The sequence below is a fragment of the Phaseolus vulgaris genome, chromosome 3, assembly GCF_051622355.1.
Source record: "Phaseolus vulgaris cultivar YP4 chromosome 3, ASM5162235v1, whole genome shotgun sequence".
Lineage (NCBI taxonomy): Eukaryota > Viridiplantae > Streptophyta > Magnoliopsida > Fabales > Fabaceae > Phaseolus > Phaseolus vulgaris.
Window position 1 is genome coordinate 41017863 of NC_143500.1, and position 18035 is coordinate 41035897.

General features: G+C 31.3%; 2 protein-coding genes across 3 annotated transcripts; both read left to right on the plus strand.

Moving 5' to 3' along the window:
• The first annotated feature begins 2472 nt into the window (after window positions 1–2472).
• Window positions 2473–13882, plus strand: LOC137807619 (Ubiquitin-like superfamily protein). 2 transcript variants are annotated; one of them, XM_068608342.2, is made up of 16 exons: window positions 2473–2770; window positions 4843–4987; window positions 5401–5518; window positions 6202–6282; window positions 6939–7057; window positions 7144–7212; window positions 7378–7539; window positions 7666–7735; window positions 7823–7998; window positions 8181–8345; window positions 8430–8501; window positions 8574–8703; window positions 8830–9222; window positions 11632–12026; window positions 12405–12479; window positions 13611–13882. In XM_068608342.2, exons 2-16 carry the CDS (start codon window positions 4865–4867, stop codon window positions 13617–13619), a joined length of 2157 nt encoding a protein of 718 aa, XP_068464443.1. In that variant the 5' UTR covers window positions 2473–2770; window positions 4843–4864; the 3' UTR covers window positions 13620–13882. The 2 variants fall into 2 exon arrangements, with proteins under 2 accessions (XP_068464443.1, XP_068464444.1); XM_068608343.2 differs by having other exon boundaries at window positions 11635–12026.
• Window positions 13883–15877: 1995 nt separating this feature from the next.
• Window positions 15878–17323, plus strand: LOC137807620 (small ribosomal subunit protein uS17). Its single transcript, XM_068608344.2, has 6 exons — window positions 15878–16045; window positions 16142–16182; window positions 16275–16375; window positions 16650–16794; window positions 16870–16959; window positions 17048–17323. The coding sequence occupies exons 1-6, from the start codon at window positions 16034–16036 to the stop codon at window positions 17136–17138; spliced, it is 480 nt and encodes a 159-aa protein (XP_068464445.1). The 5' UTR covers window positions 15878–16033; the 3' UTR covers window positions 17139–17323.
• The last annotated feature ends 712 nt before the right edge of the window (window positions 17324–18035 follow it).

The following is an 18035-nucleotide window of genomic DNA, read 5'->3' on the forward strand; positions in this document are numbered from 1 at the left end:
AGTGGCTTGCTTGTACCATGCATCTAAGCCAAATAATTAACCTTTATTAATTTAACAAGTCTCACATATAAGACGTATAAAAGTGCAATTTGTGAATGGATAGTAAAATAGCACTTAATCATTATTCACAAAACTTTAAAATAAGGGGAATTTATACTCCTTCATGGTATTGAAAAATAGTTGTAAATATTCATGGACAAAATCAATAATGTGAATTTTTTTATCATATATCACTCCATTTCTTTTCCAGCAGTTATATATATTTAAAAAATATTTGGAGGGGTCAATTTTTTTTATAAATGTATAAACATTTTGAAAATGTGAAATATACTATAGAATTTCTCTATGTTTCTTGACGTTCAGATTGTTTTAATTGCTGAATTTTATGGAGTTATATATTTTTTGAAAAAAACTCAAAAGTTTGGTCTTATTAATGTCTGACTGAAATGTGATTTTGCCTTGGTTTGTGTTACGTTTACTGCTAGAACAAATGTTCTTTGGATGTTTCGTAATCGATGAAATACTTGTCTTAATTATTGTAAAAAAATCAAGTTTAGAGTTACTCATATTTTTCGTGAAGAGAATGTGTGTGCTGATAAATTGGTTAATTTATGATTTATTCATAAAAAAATCCTTTCATTGGTATAATAGACAAATCTAGTATGTTTTTATAATTCTTTATTAATAGGTATAGTCTGCCTATGTATCATTTTTGTTAACATATGAATTTTGGTTTAGTCTTCCATATTTTAATAATACTTTTTTTTATGTGATGACAAATGATTGTTGTTACTTGAGGTGTCAGCCTAACTGATATATCAAGTAGCATATTCATACCTAATATGAAAGTTTTAAAATAAAAAAATATACTAAATTTTGTTTAAAAAAAAATTATTTATAAATTAATTTATATATGTAAAAAAAAAATAGAGTTTAGACACCTTATTTACACGAGTTTTTTTTATCAACCTTAATCAGAATTTGAATTTATCTTTGTTAAAACGAACAATCCCACATATCATGTGTGTTTTGAATAGTTCAAAACTTTTTGCTATACATTTTTGTACCCATAGAAATAAATTATCCCTTGGTATCAAATAAAGTCTTATTTATCTTACGAAATTTTAAATGGAGTTCATCATCCTCTTTTACTTGTTTAATCAATCTTAATTGTTTTTTTTTATAAATTATATATATATATATATATATATATATGGAATAACCATTTAATTTTTCATTATGTATATATATTATGATTAGTGTTAATTTGAAAAAAAATATTAACAATACATATTATATTTATGATTTTTTAAAATAGTGTACAGACAAATTTAATATAAATAAAGTAGGTTATATTTAAAATAACATAATTTTAAAATTTTTGGTGTCTAAAAATATTATGCTGATGTTATTTATGAATTTCTAATTTTTTTCATTGCTTACAAAAATATTTAATTTTGTTCAAAATGATCAAATTGTATAGATTTAATACCATTCACCTTATTAATACTTAATATATATTAAAAATAATAATGGAAAATAAATATTTAGTAGTAATTGTTTTACTAACTCATAAAACATTGCCTCCTCAATTTCTTATCATATCACTGAATAATTTATAAAATTATAATTTCATTAAGATAACACACATATAAGAATACAATTTATAAAAAAAATACAATTTAAGTGAACTTGTACAATATTTGAGTTTAAAATACAGATGTTAGCAATAAACATTTTAAAAGATTCACTGGTTGTTCCTTAGTCTCAAATGTTCGTAATTAAATAAATAACTCAAACAATTAATGAATAACATTAAATTAGAACATATAACTTGTTAAAAGTAAATTAAGTTGTTACTTTGGATAAAATATAAAATGGTTAAATATCAATATATTCAATACTTATAACTTAAATAATAAGAGAATGTCTCTCTATAAAGATGCATTGAAAATTAACAATGTATATTAATTTAGACAAAAGAAAAAAAATGGCAGCTAATATTAAATTAATATTTAATAATAATAAAATGTATTTCATTTTTAGAATTTAGAAGAAGTTAATTTTTAAAATGCTTGATAGATGTCCTTATTATCACACTCACTTTACTTGAACCCAATATTGTATTTATGTTTTATAATATATTAAATACTTAATATTTTTATACTAAATTTTTTAAAAATATCCAAACTTTATAAAGTAATTACAACTTCATTAAACGTAAATTTTTAATAAAGTTGTTAGTTTTATTTCTTATAATTTAAAATAATAAGTTTCTAAATTATATTTATAATTTAATTAATAAAAAATATAATAATATATAAAATATATTTAATAAAAAATTGAAAAAGTAATAAATTTTTTATTTTAAATTATATTAGAAACATAACAGAAAAAATAACGGAAAGGAAGGCGGAAGTTACATTTGGCTTAAAATATTGATAGAAAAAAAAAAAAAACTATATGTTAGTTAGTTGTAACGAGGAAACATAATCTTGAAGCCATGATTTTATTTGTAAGAAAGAAAGAAAAAATGGCGGCGACCGACTCAATTTCCTTAGGACAAGTCGATACCAAAAGGTGGGTCAGAATCCAGTGCTTCAGGTTGCAGAATAGAACCGCATGCACTCTACATTGATTCATGTGAAAAATCTTTTGTAGAGTGCGGAACAGAGCGGTGAAAGCGCCAAGGCTGCACCAACACCCACCCCCTCCCTTCAATCCCTAATTTCCCAACTCCACCACTCATTCCTCAACCTTCTGCTCTCAGGTAGATTCATTCTTTATTCAGTCTTTTTTCTTTGTTCTTCTATTCTCTCTTCGTTTCGTTTTCTTCTCCGATTTCGCGTTTCTTTAACAGTCACTGTTTTCTGTTCTTTTCTTTTCCTATTCCCTTAACTGCCATCCCGGCCTAGGGTTGCAACTTTTTATTGTCCAATACCTTGCAACTGTTTATTGTCCAGTTATTGGCAATTTGCAACTAGGTTTTCAATTATACCCAGAACGCTCCTCAAACGACGAGAGTGAGATTAGGTTCATGAATTCGCATTGTTCCTGATAGTATTGTGTGTATGATTAATCATAGCATGTTTGAGCGATTCTTCTATTTGTTACAGTCTCTGGTTGCTTAGTGATTTTGATTTCCTTTTGTGTGAATTTTTTTAGATACACCAAGAACCAATATCTATGAAGTAGTTCCTGTTTTGTCATAACTGCATGACTATTCGGGTGATTATTTTGGATTGCATTTCTTTTTTGTGGCTGGTTTCATTGCTGATATTCTTTTTGTTGTTATATGGGTTATTATTTATTGCTTCAAAAACATCGAGATGAAATGCATGTTAAGTTTTTCTTAATCACGTGAATATAGGTAATGGTAAGATGTACCAAAGCCAAAATTGCATGTGTTTTAGAGAGTGCCAAATCATATAAAGTGAAATTTGAGCTCCTTGCTTCTATGTAACAAATTAACAATAGGCTTCCTGCACAGATTTTATTTATCAATGTCATCTATATTTGCTGAAATCAACTTATTTTGAAAATAGAATATATATTCTTCTGGGTCAAGAGCTTTTTTTCTATCATTGTGACAACCATTTTATTCTTGATTACAAATGGGCTTCTTTTATGGTTGCTCTGCTGCAGTCACTACCTTCCATCTCTTCATGCAATCTAACATATTTGAAGCTAGTTTGTTCAAACAAATTTACTGTCTTAATGTACATCATAACTACATAGAATGATCATATTCAATGTTGTTAAATAACCTTTATAGCCTCAACACATAATGCTATAATGAGGCTATTTTTGACCCTCCATCTTTAGTTTGTGAAGGGAGGTCCACTTGCAATGGTGTGATTATATGCTAGAAATGTTGACTTCCAGCATATTCCAGCATCTGTCATTGATAACCTTTCGTTGTTACATAATGACAATGACATTTGTCTGTTTGATACATGAGAATAATGAGGAAATGATTTATGAAAATAATTCAGATTTCTTTGTTTTAACTAACCACGTACTTTTCTTTGTGGATGTATTTACTTTGGCAAAGTTAACAAACCTCATCTCTAAATGAGTTGATTTCTTAAATCTGTATTTTGCATTAAACTGCCCATGCTCTTTCTACATTTCAAAACGTTATGATTTCTCACTGAACAAACACAAATCTAATCTTATGTGTCAATGTATCATATCCTGGTTTGTCTAACCTTTCCTCTGGATGGTCTTCTATTTCCAACATAATGGGGTTGATGGAGTAGTGTCAGCCCCATATTGGCTGGGTTGCAACACAACTCCCATTTATTTATAAATTAAGGCTTCCCTCTTATCTGATTACTTTTTTGACTGGTTCTCTATATTATTATGGCCTTATGATAAGATTTCTACCCAGGCAGTTAGCAAGCCAGCTTCAGTGTCAATTGTGTTTCTGCTTTTCCGAATATGGCAGTGTACATTTCTTTCCTTGTATTTTTTTTTTTGGTTTGTCTAATTTTTCTTATGTGTCAATGTATAGTAGCCTGGTTTGACTATTCTTTCCTCTGGATGGTCTTCTCTTTCCAACCTAATGGGGGAGTGTTAGTCCCAAATGGACTGGGTTACTATACTACACAAATCCGATTTATAATTGAAGCTTCCCCTCATATCTGGTTACTTTTTGGACTGGTTCTCTATATCATTAAGGTCTTAGGATTTAATTTTTACCCAGGCTGTAAGCAAGCCAGCTGTAGTATTATTAATTGTGTTTTTGTTTTTCCAAACACTGCAGGTTACATTTTTTCTTTTTTGTATTGTTTTATTGGTTTCACAAGATTTGCTCAACAATCTTATATAATTTTATAGAGTATTACGTGGTACGTGGAGGATGGGAAGTAATGGTACTGAAAAGATCCCAATCAATAACAGTGCTGAAAGTTCAGAAACCACTATTGAAATAAAGATTAAAACATTGGATTCTCAAACGTACACCCTCAGAGTGGATAAACAGGTCTTTCCTTGACTCCGTATCATTCTTCTTGACTTGTTTTTTGAATTTCTTATGAAGACTTTCTGTTTCTGTATGTGTATCTTGCTTCTTGCTCCGCTTTGCTTTTAGAAGCATGATAATCGGTAAAATTGAAAAAATTATAATAGTTAAATAGGTTTTTCAAAATAGGCAAAAAACTAAAAAAGTTTCTCCAAAGCATGGAAAGAGTAGATTCTTGAAAAGTTCCTAAATAAATTGTGAATAAAACCATTTTTTTCTGCATATCCAACACATCCTAATATGTTTGTTTTTTAACTGCAACACTATTTTAAAGATATCTGATAATAAGGCTGCCTCTTTGAATTACCTGACAACTTGCTTGAAGATCTGTTACTAATTGTTCTTTTCCTACAACAATATTCCCTGTTCTGCAGATGCCGGTCCCTGCCCTGAAAGAGCAGATTGCTTCTGTAACTGGAGTATTATCTGAACGGCAACGCTTAATTTGCCAAGGAAAAGTTCTAAAGGATGATCAGCTTCTGTCTGCGTATCGTATCCTGTTTCTTTGTCTTTCCACTGTGTTGAAGGACTCACAAAGGAAGCCAATGTAGCTTTAAAGAGATGCTATCTTGCCCTTAAGTAGTTATTAGTTCTGGAGAGAAGACTTGGATTTTGGAAATACAAAATGATATGATGTAATCTGGTGTTTCCTTTATTTTGTGTTAAATTTGTGTTCCTTTTACTTGTCTGGAAAGGGGCTATGTCTTTAGCTTCTGTAGTAATTTTTAATCCACCTTGATAAAATTTCTTATGTGTGTTTGTAAAACATGATCTGTAATCAGTATTGTGATCAAAAGTTTTGTCAAGAGTTTAGATTTGAGGCAAAAAGGCTGCAGCACATAAAAATCAGATTGATAAGAAGGGACACTGCCATGACAGTAAAATTTCTATGGAGTGGAGACTTTTGACTTTTGTACCAAATTGCTTGAACCTTTACAGAAAAGTATGAAGTTGAAATGTAGGCCCATTGACCTGTGTTATAATTTGTTTTTTTGTTTGCCAAGCATATTAATATTATCTCAGTAATTGATTTTATGAACAAAAACAAAGAAGCACTTTTATGATTTGATTAGACACAAAATCCATGATTTGTTATGTCGAAGAAGTTTTGATGCTGTAACTACATCCCTATTTTTTCATATCTTCAAAATGGGTTTCCTCCCTAACACAAGTAGATGTTGAAGATGGTCACACCTTGCATCTGGTTGTGAGGCAACCTGACCTACCACCACCAGGAAGTCTGCCCAATCATTCAGGTTTGATGTGATTATGTACATTATCATTTGCTATCGTAATTGATGTGAAAGTTATGTGCTCTTGTTTAGTAGGATTTATAATGAAGGTTTCTTATTTCTTTCTGTAGCAAATATTCTTTAAATAGAAAATTGGTGAAATAAGATATACTTGGTCTTTCTTGCAAAGAAGATATTGTTATAGCTTGAAACTCGTTTGTTTGTTTCCATTTTATACCTAAATAAAAGCATGCCTGGGGGAAAACATGAATTGTAATTCAACAAGTGGACAAAGTAGGTTTGCAACTTTTAATTTTTTTTTGCCTGGAGAATCAGGTAAGATGATCAAAGCACACATTCATAGTGCCATTTATCTGGTGCACCTGCAAGAATTAAACTAGGTTAGTTTAGTTTCACAAATTTTTTACCTGATTGTGTTGGAAAATATTCCCAAGAACATGCCTTATTTGTGTAAGGAGAAATTCAAGAAGTGGTCATCGTGTTTGATGATTTTCCATTTAAGCACTCACAAAATTGTCACTGTTATTTTTTTTCTTGAAGGGGTGGGGAACTGGGTGAGGAAATTTCTAGTTGATCTTGTCTTGTGGCTTACCTACATGCTCACCCTTAATAAAAAGAGATAAGGTATACTAATCTCCATGCTTACCTCCATTTTGCAGTGACTGAACCGAATTCAAGCTCGAGCCTCAGTCACAGTAGTCAAGTAGCTCCTGGTGTTTTTATTGAGACTTTCAATGTGCCTTTTCAGGGTGATGGTGTTGCACCTGAAATCAATAGGGTATAGTTAAAATTTGAAGAAAAGGGGCCACATTGAAGGTTTTCTTTTGCGGTTGGAAATTTAATTTTTATCTTTTTCCTGTGCAGATCGTTTCTGCTGTTCTAGGATCCATTGGACTTCAAAATTTTGCAAGTGGTGAAGGGATTGATGTCAGGGTAAATTCAGCTTTCTGTATATTCATTCCTTTTCCATTGGGTATTGGAGTGCTATAATGAATTTATGATCCGTGACCAATAAAAAATGGTATTTGCATGTCTTTTTAAGTTTATATTCATCTGAAATTCTTTTCCACTTCATTTGGCATATTGGATTGAATGAAGGAGCATGATTCCCAAGGCCCTGGAAGAATTTCAGGCTCTAGTGGGATATTTGATTCGTCTCATCCTCAACCCGAACAATCGGGTTTTCGGATTTTGTCTGATAGATCACGTAATGCCTTTGGAGCTCCAGTGCCAGTATCTCTAGGGTCTTTGCAGCCTCCTGTATGTGCTAAATCCTTATTTAGTTTCATTCAGGTGTACACATTCTTTTATATTTGACATTTTGAGCCTTTTCCTCTGTTTCTGACTAGAAATCAAACAATTTATTTCTTGTATATGGCTTTGTAGGTCATTCCTGATTCTTTGACAACTTTGTCCCAATATTTAAGTCACATAAGCCATGAATTTGATGCAATTGGTAAGCATGCCATGTTGAATCTAATAGTTATCCTTCATTGGCTCTGTTGCATTATTGTTCTTTGAGAATGACACATTTTACTGGCAGTCAGAGAAGGGGGGGATATTGCCCAAGCAGCTGAGGCTCAGAGGAATGTAGAAACTAGACCTGTTTCTTCACGATCTGGTTCAGCTCCAGAAGGGTTTTCATCTCCAACGTTGTTGGCAGAAGTTTTACTTTCTACAAGACGAATGATTGTTGAACAAGCTGGCGAATGCCTACTTGTGAGTTTTAAAACATCTCAGATTTTTCTTCTGTGTTTGACATGACTTTGTAATGATTCAAAATTTGAAGTGTTTATTCTTTCTTGCTGCACTGTTTGCAAGTAGGCATTTGGAGTTATATAACTATTTTCTTTATTCTGCTAAACATATAAAATTGCCAAGTTCATTATATACTTCCACAGCAACTATCACGGCAGCTAGAGAACCAAGCAGATATAACTGATCCATTGTTGCGGTCAAGCATTCAGTCTAGGGCTTTGAGAACTGGAGTTTTGTTTTATAACCTTGGTGCATTTTTACTTGAGCTTGGTCGCACAACCATGACACTGCGTTTGGGTCAAACACCGGTAGGCTTGGTTTCCCACTGTCGGTATCTTGTTAGTTATTTGTTCGGTTTTGTGCTTCTAAGTACTAATTAACTTTCTCTGCAGACTGAAGCGGTAGTTAATGGTGGGCCTGCAGTTTTTATATCCCCAAATGGTCCTAACCATATCATGGTTCAGGTACTTTTGTCTTCCTATAGTTCTTGTCTCGATGACCATACTGCTTTTGCTTATTGACCTGCATGGTTCCAGCCCCTTCCTTTTCAACCTGGAACAAGCTTTGGCGCTGTCCCTGTGGGAGCTGCACAGTCTAACTCAAGTTTAGGTAGTGGGCTTGGTTCAAGCTTTTTCCCTAGGCGTATAGACATACAGATACGACGAGGTACATTATATATATATATATATATATATATATATATATATATATATATATATATATTTAGTCTACTAGGTTCTGTTGTTTTGCATGATGTTTTTAACTTGTATATAACATCATTTGTATAATTAGGTACCTCATCAACATCAACCAATACCAATCAAGAAGAACGCAATGATACACAACCTGCCTCAGTACAAAGAAATCCAGGTGAAAATCCTGTTAATCTGGCAAACTCTAGGCGTTCAGATGCATCTTTTGCTGGGGAACCAGGAGTAAGGTTAGTGCCTATTAGAACCATGGTTGCAGCTGCAGTACCAGGTCCGGTGGTCCGTCCACCCTCGGAATCATCTGGTAATTCTATAGGGCTTTACTATCCAATTCTTGGGAGATTTCAACATGTGTCTTCTGGACATGTAAATAGTGAACAGAGATCTCAACATTCAAGTCAACATAATGCTGCGGTACCATCAACTACTGAATCCATGTTGGAAAGGCAAACCACAGATGATTCTACAAGGAATGGTAATTTAACAAATGTCTTTCAATATCTGAAACCACTGATTGCTTCCTGTTACAAGAAGTTTTCAGATTAATATTTGATTCTTTTTTCTAGTTGGTATGCAGAGTATGTGATCCAAAACTATCTTTCTATAATTTGTTAAAATAATAAATGCTTATTTATTTTGATTGAAGATGTGGTGCTATGCAATCTGATGTTATATTCTTCCTATTTTTTTTTGGCTACTGTATTGAAAATTTGAGAAGTAATCAATACTTATTTCGTTTGATTGGTGCTATGAAATCTGATGTTATTTATTCCTGTTTTTTTTTGGGTCTTGTATTTGAAACTTGAGAGCTGTTTATACATTGTTTTCCAGTGCAATGATTAAACATCGAAAATTATTTTATAGAAATAATAGTGTTGTGATAATTATAGAAATTTTTACAATCAAGAATATTGTTATAATTTTAGAAATAAGGAGTTGATCTTATATAATCAGGAATATGTAGATTATATATGTATTATTAGGAACTTTTATTTATTCATTTATTCTCGTATCTTATCTTTGTTATTAGGGGATGTCAAATCTCTATTGTATTAATTCCTTTTTCTCTATAAATAAAGTGCATGTGCTGTTTCAGAAGCATACAGTTTGAGCTCAATGTTTTTCTCTTCCTTGGAGTTTTTACATGTTATCTAGATTTTTTTTTCAAAATTGTGTTGACTCAGGAGACCTACCCATGAACTACTGAGGGTTTTTTCTTTTTTTGCGAACATTTCTCCTAGGTTCGCTTTTTTTTTTTTTTTTTTATGCTCTCTCATTAGGTTATTTTATTTTTCTGGGTAAATGGTGGTTCAGTAAAACAAATATTGATGTATTTTATTTTTACTACAATAAGTAAAAAGAATAGTCGTAGTACAAAAGTTTCAATTCCGTTAGTTTTGTTTGAACTCCATTAATGATTGAAGTAATTAAACACATGTTTCATCTTTACTCATTGACATGTATGTTTATAAAAAGGAAAAATTAATGTTAATATGCAATTAACCTTCTTTTAGAATACATGTGAGTAGAGTTGGGATAATTGCATATTAACATTAATTATCTTTTTAATAAGCACATGTGATAATTACTAAAAACCAAAGACATACTCAATTACCTCAAACCATTAACTGAGTTCAAACAAAAATAATGGAATTAAAGTCTTTTGTTGGAGGGAACCTTATATTTTGGAAAAGTAAGAAACAAAATGTTGTTAACCGATCTAGTGCAGAAGCTGAATATAGATCTACGGTCCTAGCTACTTGTGAACTTGTGTGGATTAAACAACTCCTTCAAGAGTTGAAATTTTGTGAAAATGGGAGATGAATAGTGACAATTAGACAACTCTTCATATTGCCTCCAATCCGATGTTTCATGAGAGAACTAAGCATATAGAGATTGTCATTTTGTTAGATAGAACTTGTTGTCCGAGGATCTTATTACTGAGTTTGTCAGCTCTAATGAACAACTCAGACATTTTAACTAAATCTCTAAGAGGACCTAGGATTCAGTTTATATGTCCAAGCTTGGTGCATATGATCTATATATATTCTCCAGCTTGAGGGGAGTGTTGAAATGTAATATTTTTTTATTATTATTTCTTTTTGTATGTACCCAATTTTAGGGTTAGGGTTTAAGGTAAGTGTCTTGCCTCTTTTTTGTAACCATATATATGTGTGTGTATGTGTACATATATGTACACACACACACACACACACATATATATATATATATATACATCTATAAAAGGTAAAACAGTGTGTAAGTTGAATACACTGTATTCTCTCCATCTTATTTATTCAAGTAATTTCAAGTGCTAATTTATTCTTTCCTAAACACTTGATGGCAATGTTCCTTTCATTTTCCTAAGATAGATGACCCTTTGTGATGTTTTTCAGTAATTCAGTGGGTTAAACTCATAACTGACTAAATTTACCTTATCCTGGATATGATGTTCTTCTTCTATGAACTAAAGATATCTTCCAGATTATTCTTATGATTGAATGATTGATTAACCATGCTTTCAAATCATTTTATTGAATTCAATATGTTTTTTTCATTTTGGTGAGGAAGATATATTGGTACTTCTACAAACCTTCTAAAGTGTATCATTTCTATAAATATACTTAGTTTTATTATACTGACCCCATTTTTTTGTTACTCCATGGACAAGAATGGAGCACTTAGAGGTTTCACATGTAGCCCATCTTTGTAATCATTCAATTGGTTTCTCATATAAATTTGTCAGTTTGTGAGCAGTCAATACCTCTGTTCATATAACTCATGGTCTACTTATTTTTCCGATTTTAAAATTATCTGATATATACTGTAAAGAGTTGAGAGATAAATTTGATTTTATTTAATTTGCCACTGAACTCTGTTGTAGTAGGATCCTTATCAACTCCAAGCACAAGACCGGAGCCATCTAATTCTCGTGTTGTAAATATCAATATTCTTGCTGCTAGTGGACCCCAAAACAACCAAGAACCTGAGCGACAAATACCAAGCAGTGTACTTCAGTTATTAAGGTCACTCTTTCCTGGTGGAGAAATTCATGTGGAAGATTCAAGTGTACAAGGAATAGCTGCTGGCTCTACCTCAGATCATGCTGCAACATCAACGGGTGCTGCCCAAGTCCCTGAAGCACAACCTAATGTCAGTGAAGAAGGAATATTTTTGTCAAATATGCTCCGTGAAATCATGCCAGTCATATCTCAACAAGTAGGGTCAGAGGAGGGAATTCCTTCAGAAGATCACATGGCTCAAGATTCTTCAACCCAGGTGTGCATAGTTTGCTTTCCTTATTCTATTTTTATTTGCTTGATTACATTTGCTATTAGGTCAACATCAACTACCAAAGCCTCTCTCACCCATTGTGAGTGCTTCTTCACTTTTGACACACACGTAGGGAATATTTTGTTTGAAAGATTCCAATTTCTTTATACTTTACTCAAATCCCTCTGGGTTTCACTTTCTCCGGAGTTGCTGAACAGATATAATATATCAAAAAATTCAGGCGAGATTATGCAGGAGAATTTTCTTATTATTGTCTTTTTTTCCCTGTTAAACCATAGAATGTCTAATTGTGAAAATTAAGTATTGTAACTACGTCTCCTAAAAAAAGAGAGAAAAGAAACTGATCAGCCTATGTACATGCAGGTTGAAACTGATGTTGGGACATCACGCAGACCGGGTGATTCTGACTCAAGCCCACCAAATCCAAAACGTCAAAAGGTTTCTCTTCTACTTTTGAGTTTGTAAACTGTTCTTGTGCACAATTTATTTAAAACCCCAGCTAGGATTAGCATCCCAGTTTTAGGTTGGACTGCATTTGCCTACAATTATAACTGTTAAAAAATGATAATAATACCACCAAAATCCTATTCATTGGGTCAGGTACATGAGTCAAAGGATGCCGGTTTGTTTCTGTTGTAAACAATTCTTTAAAGAGGCCATTTAATTATATATACTTTCTAATGGTTTCAATTGAAGAGCCTTTACTGGTCTACCCCTGCCTCTAATTATTTGGCTATCGTATCATTTGATGAGCTCTTCTAATCAAGATTTCCATTGGTCTTCTTTGTACATGGCCTAGATCATCCTAGGTACTGCCACCTTTTTCTCAGTAAATATCACTCTTACTTCCCGCTAACTCATTCCTTTCAGATATATTAATATATAATTATGCCTAAGAACCTTCAATGTATCTATATATTGCATTATGAAAAGTACATGTTTAAATGCATACAGGGTAGATTTGTACAAGAGATTTTCTAAACCACTATGATTAAGCTAATTGGATTTGATAATCTTTCAAAGCTTAGTTCTCCTTGCTTCCTAACGAGGGGCAGAGGGGGTGAATAATTACAAAATACAAAGGCATCCCAACCCGTAAGTAGGTGAGAGTGAGTGCAAAGCTGATATCTGATTCTCTTTCTTTCTAAGGATGTTTCTGTTCCCATGACCACGTGTCTGCTATTTTCATTCCGTGTGGGATCCTGTTGGATCATATCCCCAGTACTCTTTTAAGGGGAGGAAAAAGTTTTCAATTGTCTTGTCAGGCTGAACCTGATAAGTTGATTTAGAATAAGCTACAGTGTGATATTGAAGTATAAGCTACCGTGAATCTTATCTGCCATTAATTATGATGGTCTCTGGATTAATTTCTGAATAAAACAGCTTTTCTCTTGTTAATACAGATTAAATGATGAAAGTTTATATTTTTATTTGCCCATACTGTAAGTTGTATGGACGTTAAAAATAAAAACATGGGCGTTAAGTATCTAATAACATTTTTGAATTATTTTTCGTTACAATTTCAACTACAACTGCAATTTTTAACAATGTCATGGTTTCTTAATGCAGATGGAATGAAATAGAAGACAATGTTGAGTGTGCGGTCAAGGAAGATTACGATCACAAGAAATAGAATTTGGTGTGAAACTCAAGATGTCAATATGGTATTATGTTCTTTCCTAGTTTTCTATATGAAGCATGATTTCATTTACTCATGCTGTACACAAATTTTAAGAAGACTGTTTATGTGACAACTTGTACGTTATTGGCATTGGAATTGAGCTTCCCCAAAGTTCGGTTTATTATGCTTGGATGGTAATAGAATTCAACATTAGAATTGAGATTAGTCATCTTATGAATTAAATTTGGCGTCCGTGAGGTCTTTATTGAAGAACTGAATCAAACATTTCTCTATTTTTAGGAAGAATTTTCCTTTCAAGAAAGCAATAATTGAGATGCAGGTATATTGTACCGGTTCTATTACCTTTTTCCAATAGTTGTCATTGGTCTGTATGTTTCAATATTGCAATATCCTTTTATTTTATTTAATAGTTATAATGTTATTCTTTCTCTAATCTGGTTGTTAAAGTATAAATAAATAAAAGGATTACAAATATGTTGTTATTTTCTAATTATTGATTGTTCTTTAAATTTGTTTGACATGAATCAATAGGGATTAAGTTGATGGATATTCATTATTTGTAAAATTACTTGTATAATTTTGTTACTTTAAGAATTACTAGAGAGTATTGAAATGAAATCGGTGTTTTGTTCTTTTACAAGGGATATTGCAATTATGTCAATTCTGTAAATATTTTCACTTAAGCACGACTTTGTATAATAATTGTAGAGATATTGTTTTATACATGTAATTAACAATTTGATTTTAAAACTGTAAAAATTGAAAATCTTCGCTATCTTAAGATTGAAGATTCGTTGTTATATTATAAAAGAATGAAAGATTTTACTCTTAATTAAACAAGCTAGAATACTCTATATTCATTATTTTTAATTTTAAGTGTATTAATAAGCACTTAAAAAAGTCGTTTGTTATTTTTTATTTATTTTGCCAGTTGTCAATTGAGTTTTATTTGCATATTTATACTATCATAAACCGTTCAATGTGATAAATTTGTTGGCTTTTACAATAATTATCTTAAACTTATTAAATTTTGATTTTCAATTGTTTATAAAATTGTTTTACATTTTAGTTTTAAATTATTCTTAATTTCACAAATTTTTTATTTATTTTATAACAATAGTATGTTCTTAGCATATTTGTTTAATAATAATAATACATAGATGCGAATACTGATGGACCATTACTAATTTCTGATGCAAGAATAAAGTATTCTAATAAACATTACTTTTCTTCGTAACCCTCTTCTCTTTATGTTAATGATGGTTGAATTTAAAACCTTTTTAAAGATAATGTAAATATGGAACTGAGACATTAAAAAAGTGAATTGGAATAATATTTGAATTTATTAGCAAACTAGTAATAACTATGTTTCTAAGACAAGAGATAGTGATTTTTAAAATTTATGTTGATTGGCAAGTGGAAACTGTTAAGATTTTAGAGAGTTGGGGAAAAGGAAAGTGAGGTTTTGAATAGAGTGAAAAGTATGTGAAAGTTTTATTCAAATCCTACACATCACAATTTCTATATCACAGCCATGATATAACATTCAATTTCAAAATTATTAATAATATAACTTTAAAAACAAAAAAATAAAAATAAAAATATAGTTTTAAATATTAGTTAACAGCCATGAAAAAATATATCGTCATTTTAATGAAAGTTTTCTTCATCAAATCAATGTCACTTATCTTATTTTTTTGTTAAGGTTAAGAATTTATTGTTGAAATTAGGTTTAATTAGATTTCAAGTTTTTTTTGATAAATTTGAATATTTTAATCAAGTTTTTATTGAATATTTTAAAAAGTTATACTTTTTAATTGAATTTTTACTGTTTAATTTTCCTTAAATATTTGAGTGACGTGACTATTTGTATTGTGTATTGTTTATTCATCTTGCTTTGTTGTTTTTAGGTGTTATTTTGTGTTAATAATAGTTACATAATTTTGTGTGGTTAACATAATCAGTTACTTATTATCGGATGAAACTAAGCGAAAGATATTAATTAAATATTATAAAACTTCTAAATATTAAAAAAATTAATAGACTTAACTAAAAATATCAAAATTTATCGTGAATTTGAAACTTAATTAAATTTTAAAATTGTTATTATAAATTTTGATTAAATTATTGTCTTTTTAAAAGCACTTAAAATGAAACTATTTTTAAAAAAAATAATGTTATATGAAATTTACAGCCCACAAGGAAAAGCCCAAAAGCCCAGAACTGGAAATCTAAAGAAAAGCGGCGTTTTCCCTGGAAACAACAGTGAGAGAAGTGACTAGGGTTTGTAGGTGCGGCAACTCCAACACTCTCCTCTGCAGCATTCTCCGAGAAATCAAATCCCTTTAGCATGGCTGAACAAGTACGATTCTCCTCCATCTCTCCATTTAGCTTTGTTAATTGTCCTTAGTTCTTCTGTGGATCTTCCGTTTATTTTGTTCTTTATTTTGTATTGCAGACCGAGAAGGCGTTTCTGAAGCAACCAAAAGTGTTCCTCAGGTACGCTACACACTACAAAGACCAATTAACTTTGTTTTTCACGTAGTGGTTTTGATGCTGATTAGTTTTTCTTATTTTTCCCGCTTTCGCAGCTCGAAGAAAACTGGCAAGGGGAAGAGACCTGGTAAAGGTGGAAACCGTTTTTGGAAATCTATTGGTCTTGGATTTAAGACTCCCAGGGATGCTATCGAAGGTATCTCTCCTCTCTCTTTCACCCAATTTTCTCTTGTTTAATGTTTGTTCTTTGAGATTTAAATCTATAGGTTATTGTTTTGGCCGTGTGTATTTTATTATTGTACAAGTTAAATTTCGGATGTGAATATTTTTTAATTAGGTTAAAATTCACATTCCTGTATGAAACCGTCTCTTTGATGGTATGTTTCATTATTTCATATGAAAGGATATGGTTAATTCTGTTGTCTAAATAGGTAATTTAAACATTTCCGACTCCTTTTGATTTATTACAGGAACATACATTGACAAGAAGTGCCCCTTCACTGGCAATGTCTCTATTCGTGGCCGTATCCTAGCAGGAACATGTCACAGTGCTAAGATGAATAGGACTATTGTTGTTAGGAGGAATTATCTCCATTTTATTAAGAAGTACCAGAGGTATTATCCTACCATGTTTATTTTTGTATGTTTATGATTGCAGAAATGTAATTATAAATGTTTTTTTATGTAAAGGTATGAGAAGAGGCACTCCAATATTCCTGCTCATATATCACCTTGTTTCCGTGTGAAGGAAGGTGATCATGTCATTATTGGTCAATGCAGGTAAGATTTTATGAATGTAATTGTTTTGGGGTATTTTTATAGGTTTATGCATCTGTCTGATGTTTGTTTATTTCTACCACCTATGCAGGCCACTCTCCAAGACAGTGAGGTTCAATGTCTTGAAAGTGATTCCTGCAGGATCTTCTAGCGGTGCAAAGAAAGCATTTACTGGAATGTGAGCTTTGATTTCCAGTAGTCTTATGATTTTGTTATACGTTGTGGCCTATGATAACTAGTTTTTTACTTTTCAAACAATGTAGACTCATCCTGTTTTCAGTCTATTTATTTAGTGTTTTTTTGAATTGTGTTTAGACTGAAAATCAAAGTTTTTGCCCTAATTAATGTGAAACAATTATTTTTGGTAGAATGCCTTTGTCATTGGAAATTAAATTGAGAACATCAGTTCTAGGTCTTAAATGTAGTATTGGAAACCAAATATTTAGATTAGAAATCAGAGTAGTTTTGTATCTCTAAAACAGTAATTATTGAATTTGTCATTTAACTTATGGGTATTTGATCGTATATTTGACACCGCATGAATATAATAATAAGATACTGTATGCCGACGAGAATGGTTATGCACATTTAATTTTTTATTGCCCATTGCACAGCCACAACCAATACTTCTACTGTCCATTATATTTATTTTTGTGGTTCATTTACAATGTTGAATGTTGGCCACGCAAACTAGTAAATTTTGTTGTTAGTGTAACATTATTCTATATGAATCTATCCTGACTCAAAACTAAGTTGGTTCTAATTTATCAATAGGACATTTACCCGTTGTGGCGGACTGGATTTGTAGGTAGTTAAACTTGTCAAACAGGATTGTTTCAGTCTGTCAAAATGTATTCCTTTCTTTAAGTTTAATATAAAAAAAACTTATGGTTTTTGTTCCTAAGGACCTACTCTGGAATTCGTGTGGGAATAGTTAGACTAATTACAGAATATTTTATGCTATGTTTGGACAATTTTTGGGTAGGGGAGATAGATGATTTGTGAAGATTTTTTATTTCAAAATGTGTGGGGATATATGAAGTTATTTGGATTTAGAAATGATACAAATCCAGTTGATT